This window comes from Selaginella moellendorffii, unplaced genomic scaffold (genome assembly GCF_000143415.4).
Source record: "Selaginella moellendorffii unplaced genomic scaffold, v1.0 SELMOscaffold_41, whole genome shotgun sequence".
NCBI lineage: Eukaryota > Viridiplantae > Streptophyta > Lycopodiopsida > Selaginellales > Selaginellaceae > Selaginella > Selaginella moellendorffii.
Genome location: NW_003314302.1, coordinates 919,586 through 929,302, shown reverse-complemented (window position 1 = coordinate 929,302; position 9,717 = coordinate 919,586). Strand labels below are relative to the sequence as shown.

At 41.9% G+C, this 9,717-nt stretch overlaps 1 protein-coding gene across 1 annotated transcript; it reads left to right on the top strand.

The window, feature by feature from the left end:
* Nucleotides 1–5,122: 5,122 nt before the first annotated feature.
* On the top strand, nt 5,123–7,657 carry LOC9634491 (succinate-semialdehyde dehydrogenase [NADP(+)]). The gene is made up of 16 exons (XM_024684624.1): nt 5,123–5,253; nt 5,325–5,412; nt 5,485–5,556; nt 5,613–5,654; nt 5,723–5,836; nt 5,884–5,955; nt 6,014–6,160; nt 6,223–6,378; nt 6,451–6,561; nt 6,609–6,698; nt 6,754–6,831; nt 6,908–7,003; nt 7,066–7,137; nt 7,193–7,301; nt 7,371–7,431; nt 7,491–7,657. Exons 1-16 carry the CDS (start codon nt 5,186–5,188, stop codon nt 7,597–7,599), a joined length of 1,485 nt encoding a protein of 494 aa, XP_024540392.1. The 5' UTR covers nt 5,123–5,185; the 3' UTR covers nt 7,600–7,657.
* Nucleotides 7,658–9,717: the final 2,060 nt, after the last annotated feature.

Genomic DNA, 9,717 nt, shown 5'->3' with positions numbered 1-9,717 from the left:
GTTGTCACTTCAACTTTACTCTAAAATCTCCTTGACTATGAAATGAAGCAATAAAACTTGAAAAGAGCTTGTGGGATAGATAAAAATGTGGAAGGAGATCAAGATGAGGGGGATGGTACTGCTTTGATGGAGGAACTCTTTGTAGCTAATCAAGAGGAAGATCAAACATTATAGGTTAAAAAAAATCTAATAGAAAGTATAGGAGGGATTGGAAAAATATTCACCCTTGGATGATTTTTGGAAGCAGTGGAGATCATGCATTAAGTGTAACTAAAGATTTCTTATGTATCCCAAGGGAAAATTCTTTTATGGACCTAGAGTTAATAGTTGCAAAGGCATTCTTGCCTTGGCAACCACACAAAATCTCATATAGTTAGTAAAGATGCATACAACAAAATAATAGACTTGAAATCAAGAGATGGTGCCATTTGTGATATAGGAAGAGGAATTGAGAATAGAGCAAAAACAGAATGAAAAAGTGGTTAATATGATAAAAATGGTTTATTTTTTACTCTCAAAATAATCTACCCCTTCTTAAATCAAAGAAGGGGTTTCTCAAGTTTAAGAAGACTCTATAAATTCTAGAAGCTAGAAGATATAGTTTTTATAACAATGTAGTGGGTGGTAGGAATTTCTTACTAGCAACAAAGATTGGTTGTTGTATTGGTTTTGTTTGGTCCCATTAGTTATTTATAAAAAGTGTTTAGATTTGCTATTTTGGCATATCTATGGAATGTAAAACTTGTTTTGAACACAATGATGTTGCTCTTATGTCCAAATTTACAATTTAATGCCATTTTATATTTAATAAATTTTCATGATTATCCCAGAGACTAACTTTTGGGACTGAGGAACAGTCTTAAAATATGTATTTCTTAAGTTCCAAATATATAATAGGGGGTTAGGTATGGTTGATCAACTTGAGACATAGTGTAACTCATGCTTACATGTCTATTTTTATTTTGCATTTGACATGGGTCTAAGCTCAAGTTCTATACTATGCTAACTGGTGATGGACCTATATCTTTATGTTATACCACCAATATATTAAAATAGCATAAGAACTCTATTTAACTCTATTTTGTATGTTAATTTTGGCATTAAGATGCTAAATGCTCTAGGACTGTTCCAAATTGCTCTATATCCCTTCCTTTTGCTCCTTAGGCTATATGTTTAAGAGTTATTCCATACTCTACTTCCTTTGCTTTTAGGCTCTATGCTCGGGAATTTAGCTCCATCCCTTCATTTAATAATCCAAGGCTCTAAAATTCAAATTTCACTTCACTGCCCTTGGACACATGGCATGTGGCATGTTACACATGGAAGGTTAAGATTCCGCTTTATGGTTATCCTATAGTAAACCACTATAAAGTAGAGGGTGGAAACCATATGTGCTACAATGACCTCCCGAGAATTCTAAAATAAAAAACTTATAAATAACTAACATAATGGAATTAAAATGACTCTATACTTTACTATATATATGAATTATATCCTAGGACAAGTCCTTGGTGGGATCTAAGTTGGAAAGATTTATTTATAAAGTTAGATAAAATCCTTTAGATTTACAAAAGGAATTTGCAAATAGTTTAGGCTCAAGTTGAGAAGTTTGCCAACAAGAGAAGGAGGTTTCAAGTATGTGCATGTGAAAGATGCAATACCATTGTGCATTTGTAAGATGGTAGAAATGACAAGTTGTCCCCACAGTAATTTGGTCATTATCCAATTCTGGAATAAGTCAGTACAATAACATAATATCAATTAAAATTAGCAAGTTGAAAGGTATGCTCACAAGGAATAAATCCCAAGTAAATTCTCTATAGATATTTCAAGAGGCTAAGGATGATATGCTAGAGGATTTAGCCAGTTCTAGAAAGTGTAATCAATCACCAATGTGCTATCCTTGCACCTCATTAATCATTTAAGGATTCTAGCATAGCTAAATATGTGATTAGTATGTTTATTAGCCCTAATTTAATCAAAATTAAAGTGGAGCAGAGTCACTCTTAGCCTTGGCTATCTTCCTCTGAATTTGGAACCGATAACAGGGTTAATGACTGGTACTAATAATTCTTCACGCTAGTGCTCTTCTCACTAAGAGAAATTGGCTCTGAATTTCCTGCTTTCCAGACAAAGATCCTTGCCTCTTCTAACGTCTAGCTGTTTTATCTTGGTTTTGTGTTTTCCTCCTCTTTACTTGCTCCAATTTTTCTACAGCTTTCTCCAAAGCCTCTCTTTCTCTTGCACACATAAATCAGGAGAAGATTCTTGGCTTCTCTTGCTCAGCGCTCACTCTTAGCCCACGAATGTAATCTTCCAGCACAAGATGTGAGCCCACTCATGCACCCTCCAAGCAAGATCAAGTTGACTGCAAGTTAACCCCAAGAATGACTCCAAAAGAAAGCATTGTGAGCTAAAAACACAATTGAAAATCCAAGGTTCTTCCATTGCTTATTTATATCGCACTCCATTACTCTCACACCCATGCCTTCTTTCTCTCCTTGCTTCTCCTTCTATCCTCCCACTTCTTCCATGGTTATCTTCCCATGTGTTTCCTCTCTTTTTAGTCTTTTATTACACCTCTTAATGCTCTCTCCAACCCAAGCTCATTCTTCCAAATACAAGAACACTCAACCCGGCAGAGGCAGGCAGCTGCATGCTGCAGTCGATCTAGAGGTCCCCATTAGCATCAATCCATAGCTATTCTCTGTTTTTTACACACTCGTTCTTTCCCTTGCTTTCCTTGGTTCCTCAATGAATCATATTGTCCTTCTAACTCAAGCTATATTATTTTTCTCTAGGATTTCTAGGATTTTTCTTATTGAAAATCCTTCATTTCTTCACCTTTTCTATTCCAAATCAAGGTGAAAACACTTACCTTTGCCTCCAAGTGCATATTGAAAGTGCATACTGTGGGAAGCTGACAGTAGTCACATACAAGTTCCTCACTGATTATTAATGTTAATGTTAATATTTATGATAATAAGATGGTCCTAACTGAGAATAGGTTTGTTTATATGCCCAACTAGGAAGTATAGGAACTAATGAAACTTTGTTATTTTACAGTCCTTAATAGACATTAGCAACATTGACAAACTTGAGAAAAAGCCATGGCATAAAAGTTATCTTTCAGTTTATAGAAAATTAGATTCTGGGAATTTTGATTCTTATTATTGAATACAGCTGAGAAATCCTTGTCGAAGACTTCATTGAAGGTTGAAGGAGATTTGTCTTCCCACAGTGAGTCATGCATGTATTTTCTTAGCTCTATGTGTCCCTTACGTCTCTTGTCTTCAAGAGCTCACTAGAATTTCTCATACAAAGATTCTGGAGTCAATTACCAAGTTCTCTTTGTCCGTGCCAGTTGATTACTTTGAACAGGAGAACCTGTGTCAACTAGGAGTCAACTTACAATGTCCTCTGAAAACACGCTCACTGGACTATTTCCCTGATGGAGCCCTTGTGGAGGTGTGGTCAACACCAGTTTTGATCGTGGATGGATTGTTGCCTTTACACCATGGCAGCAACCCATGCATCAACCTCCTCATGCTGGAGCAGCAAAGCACAGTATAGAAACTAAAAAAAGTGTTTTTGATACACACGTGGTTAGATTAAAGAGTGTTATCCAAATGCCAGACAAGTAGACTACTGTGCATGGTGAGCTCACCTTCTCCTAGCAAGGTTGGTATTTTGTTGTAAAGAGGACATCTAGATGAAAATAAGTCATCGTTGACCTTTTGTCCAACACCAGCACTCTGAGCACCTTCTTGGTCCCCAAATCAGCTCCTACTAATAGATCAGGGTAGGCAAAATTTCGAAGCCGCTCTGTCGGGCTTGTCATCGAAGTACGTAACATGCAATCGCTCCCCCCGACTTTGTAGTGCTTGGCGGCAGCCAAGAACACTCTCTCCGGCATGGCAGCCACGAGAGCAAGGTCTGGATCGCGCGGTCGGCCAAGCCCCAAACCAGCAGCGGCGAGGCCCGGCCCTTGCTCCAAAACTCTCAGCACCAAGTCGTGGCGTAGCCTAGTCGCCAAGCCATCTCATGTCCAAGCCAGAGGTCTCGAAATGGACGACGAGATGAGGACTGGTTTGGAGGCGATGGTCCGATCCATCGAGAGAATCAAGTCCGAGGTGATTCACCGCGAGAGCCAGGGTGATCGCTTGCTCGAAAGCTGGCCGCGGGTTGAGAAGTGAATGCTTCGCGGCGCTTGACGCTGGCGACGAGCTCGGACGAGAGGAGCGGCGAGTTTCCTGTGAGATACTTCGCGTCGGCCACCACTCCATGCTTTGCCAGGAACGCTGCAGCCTCCACGTCCGAGACTCTCTGGAGATGGCGGTGATGGATTTCTTCGAGCTCGCAAAGACGAGGATTCGTGTTCGACGTGTGGAAGTCCGTTCTTAAACTCCACAGAGCGCTCGAGCTCGTCCCAGCCATCGGAGATGCAGTACCAGTGATTGTCCGACTCGCGGAGCTCCGTGATCAAGTAGTGGAGCTCGTCGAGCGTCTTCTGGAAGGCGATCTTGCGCTGGATGGCAGCATCGTCCCAGAAGGCAAGCCACAGCGCCGAGCGAAGCGCGAGGAAGAACATCGATTGAGGGGAAGGGACGGCCGGGAGATAGACAAGCCTTCGTCGCTCCACTCCATGCCTGCGATCCATCCCGAAGTCTCGCAAGCATCGCAAGCATCGCAATGCCAGCATCACCGCCCCACTACCAACAGCACCATCGAGCTCGAGCGTTCTTGCCTTTGGCAGCGCCAAGAACTCCTCCAGAAAATCCCGAAAGCATGCCCTTCCTAGCAGCCAGCTTTGAACGTCTAGACGATCGCTGCTGGGCTCCATCAAACTCGGCCACGGCATCTCATAGGCGACGCCCTCAGAAATCGCCAAGATCATGGATCTTTCCCGATCGTCCCACTTCTAGAGGCCAGGTCGAGGAAGAAATCGTGCTGGTGCAGGCTCGATACGAGCTGTGAGTTGTCGGCATTCAGCCAGGAGTTTCTGCTGCATCGTATTTTAGTGTGCATTTCTTCCACCTTCCTCCAAGAACCCTAAAACAGGGGGCCTCACAGGTTTACTGTTGGATTAACGTTAATTTAAATTCTAGGGCTTAGGGTTTATATTGGGGAAATGGAGCAATGCGGCATTCTTGCGCTCCTCCAAATCGATTGAAAGTGCAAGCTCATGGCTAGTTTCTGCAAGATTGTCAAGCGATTCTATCGTGCCAACAAGCCGATCAAGCCTAACACATCGTAAGTTTTTTGGTTTTCTCTTCCTCCGGATTTTTTCATTGAGACTTCGCAAAAAACCTTTTTTTTTTCAGGTGGCCTGGTTACAGAAATGTTCTTGATATCACGAATCCGGCTACTCTGAAGAAAGTAGGAGAGTTGCAAGAGGACACCATTCCTGATGTACACATTGGTTTTGTTTTTCTTCTTCTTCTTCATCTGATCTTAGTTCTCCATTTTGTGTGGTTTTTTTAGATCGAAAGAAAGCTCGAGTATCTACACACGGGGCTCAAGCGCTGGAAGCTTACACACGTTGATCAACGAAAGGTCTGGTTATTTTTTTTCCTTCTTTGCACACACACGAGGAATTTTTCTTCTTGCAGGCGGCTCTGGAAAAGTTTGCTGATGCTTTGGTAACAAGAAAGGTAGACTAGATTTATCTTCCTCGGTTTGCTTCGAGCAGTAACAATCTTCTTCTACCTGGTATGTCTAGACGACGCTAGCAAAAATCCTCACCTCCGAGACAGGAAAGCCGATATCTCAAGCAAGGAGCGAGATTGCTGCCACTGTGGATCGGATTCACTACTTCGTCGAAAACTGTGAAAAGGTAAAAGCGTCATTCATTCGAAGTTGTCATCTTGGACGTTGTCCTAGGTGATAGGAACGCAAACGGTTCTGGAAAGCTCCAGATTGAAGGAGAAAGTACAGTATGAGCCGCTCGGTGTGGTAAGCTTTTTTTTTCCATAGCACTGTAAAGAAGAAATCCTGGTCTCACTCTTTCCAGATCGCAAACATATCAGCATGGAATTATCCTTACTTCCTCTCTGCGAACGTTTTCGCCCCGGCACTTCTCACTGGGAATTGCGTGCTTTACAAGCCCAGCGAGAATGCGAGCCTCACAGGCCAGGAGATCACAGACATGCTACACAATGTATATAGAAGATTTTTCTTCTTTTTTCTCTGCAGTTTTTGCTCTAACTTGTGTGGACGCAGGCTGGGATTCCAGAGGACGTGTTTGTCATCTCTAGCGGAGGAGCCGACACAGGCTCCAGGATTGCTGGAAATAAAGACATTGGTGGATTGTTTTTCACGGGGTCTTACGATACTGGCTTGGAGATTGCGAAGAAAGCCTCTCCAAACCTTGTCAAGGCAAGTACAATAACTTAGATATCATACCTTATGGGTTTTTCTTCTTCTCTTTTTCTTTCTTTGATTTTACAGCTTCAATTAGAGCTTGGTGGTAAAGACGCTGCTTATATACGTCACGATGTCCCCAATATCCTAGCTACGGCAACCACAGTCGCGGATGGAGCTTTCTATAACGCCGGACAAGTAACCTTTCTAGTTGTTTAATCTTCATTTCATGCTTTGTGTACTAGAGTTGCTGCTCTATACGAAGAATATATGTCAACAAGCGGGTCTATGTTCCTTTCATGGAAGCTTTGAAGAAGATATCTCATTCGTACAGGGTAATATATGAATCACCAATTTCTGTTTGTGGATGATACTCTTTTTGAACAACAGATTGGAGATCCTACTTTGGAGGACACTTATATTGGACCTCTTTGCACCAAAAAGCAAGTAGAAAAAATCGGAAAACTGGTATTTACTAGAGCTTTTCGAGATTTTTCTTACTTCTTTTGTGTTCTTTTCATTCCTGTCTCGGCCATCTTTGCAGCTTGCCGAGGCAATTAATCGGGGTGCTCAGGTAGACGTCGGTGGCGACACCACAAACAGTACTGCTCACAAAGTCGGCTACTTCGTTCCTCCGACGGTAAAATTTTAAGTTTCTTCTATCTTCTGAACGAGGGAAAACCAAGGATGGCTTTCTTGCAGATTCTAACAGATGTTGATCACCAAATGTCGATTATGCGGAAGGAAACGTTTGGTCCTGTCGTGGGTGTGATGGTAAGATTTTGATTTGTTTTTCCACTAGGGTCTTGAAGTGGAGAAACTCTCGCAGTGCGTGGAAGACGATGACGAAGCCACCACTTTGATGAGCGACACAGAGTACGGTCTTACTGCCAGCGTCTTTAGCAAGCATCTCGAAGACGCAGAGGCAATTCTAAATGGTTCGCTCGAATTCTTTCTTGTTCTAAGTGATGCAAACTCTTTGGATTTCTTCCGTTTATCTTTTGTAGAGTTGAAGGTCGGCACCGGCTATTGGAACTGCTGTGATCGGGTCTCACCTCGCGTACCATGGTAACTTCCACTTTCTTTTCATTGTTCTTGATTGCTTTCACTCCGGAAATTCATCCCAGGTCTGGAAGAAAGAGGTCTGGTGTTGGCTCCACGATGGGAATCGATGGATTGAGAGCTTTTGTTCAACCCAAAGGCTTCTTTTGTCACGAGCCAATGGCTGCCATTTAAAATTTATACTTAAAAGCATGAAATTTTATTTAAGCGTATAACTTATATTACTTCATCATTTAGTTGTAGTGGATAACTCCCAATTTATATACAGTAAATTTTTGCTAACTAATATAATACATTGATAAGTAATTAACTCTAATAATCTTCACAAGTTTTAACAAGTAAATAATTATCTAGAATAAATAATTATTTTTATTTTTGTAAGTTGTACTAATAAGTATATGAAAAATTATTAAAGTTCATAGATTTTTTAATTCATAGATCCATATGTCATTTTAATAATACATTGTGAGTGCATGGAATATAGAAAAGGAATAAATCCAAAAACCTTAGTTTATATATAGGAGCAAATGGTCTAAATTGAAACCAATTCAATAGCTATCAAAATCTCACTATGCTAATATTAATGTGTGACTGTTAATATTTATATACAACACATAGCCATACACTTCGACCTTATCCCTCTCCTCTCGAAAGAATAGAAGGCAGTTAGGGTTCTCTAGTTGATAGGTTGGGATTTGGAGGAACATCATAAAAAGGCACCATTGGATCTATAGGTGGTATTAGTTATTCCTGATCCTTTTATATAAAGCATTTCAATTATTGCATATGCATAATTTCTAGGGAATTAACATGTTAAATATCATGTTGAATCTCATAAACTTATAATCCAACTTGCCACAACACCCGATACGGTCCTTCTTCCATTGAGCAGGGAACCCTTTAGACAAATCATATGGGAAAATAGATTAAAAGCAAGTCATCTATTTTATACTTTGTTGGAAGTTATAGCATTGTTGTTGTCCCACTTATATATGGCTTACATATTCAATAGACTTAGCTTTGACAAGTGGAAGAATGCTCATCAATACTAATCCTAAGACCTAGCATTGCTAACTCATGGTAATTGCAAAGGTAAACTCAACTCTATTGGTAATATTGGATCATAATCATATAGGAGTTTATATGGTGAAGCACTAACAGAACTCTATACACTTGTGACATATGTATACCAAAAAGATTGGCAAATAATCATTATAATGTAAGCCATAAATTTTTCCTTTCCAATTTATTAGTTTACCTCATCTATCCGACCACCATGGCCTTGCCCTTAGTTAAGTTCCCTCGCCAAGATTCCCACCTATTGTACCAACTCTTATTTGGTCCTACTTGTGTAAGCCACAAATTTTTCCTTTTCAATTTGCCAGCTTACCTCGTTTATCCATCCAACACTGCCTTGGCTTTTGCTAAGTTCCCTCGCCAAGGTTCCCGCCTATGGTACTAGCTCCTACTTGGTCCTACTTGGTTTCAGCTACTCACTGCACGAGCAACGGAGTGTTAGCCATTCATCCACGGATTCCCAAAACTCTCCCAATCCCCCTCCCCGGGTTAGACTGGACTTAAGGTTCGGCTACACTCCCCACAAGCATAAGCAGCCAAGCACACTAAGCTTCCAGGTTCCTAACATCCCTTGGTACCACAAGACTTGATCATGGGACCCTCTAAATCCCAAGTCTTGGGTGCAACACTTGCTTCGGGATGCTGGGGCGAAACACCGTGGCCTAACGGCCTTGTATGGGTACCTCTACCCCCCCACTTCCATCCCGAAGGGAAGGTCCAAGCCCCTAGGAAGGGCGAGGACTAATGAGCCACATGGTACTCAAGTGGGGCACCACTCTACATGAGCCGGGAGCACCGCAGTCGGTTTCCCTTTCGGGAGTGGGAGCTGCTCTTGAGCACTTCCTTGGATGGCCCCTCTAGCACCAACCAAGTCCATACTCACTCCCACCCAAGGCCCCTCGGTCCCAGTCCCAACCTCAAGTCAATTTGGAAGCCCCACTGGAGAGTTCCTTCAAAACTGGTTCCTAGACCTCACTATCCCTACTATACTTTTGGAGCCCCCCACCGGGAGATGCACGCTTTGGGCTTTCACCCCTTGACCCGTATTAGTACTCAGACTTAGTCTCTGGCTCGATCTCAGACTCGATCTCGGATCCGACTTCGGATTCGGTCTCGGACTCGATCTCGGACCCGATCTCAGACTCGACCTTGGACTCGGTCTCAGACCCGATTTTGGATCTCGGACTCCGTCTCGAACTCGGTCTCGAACTCGGT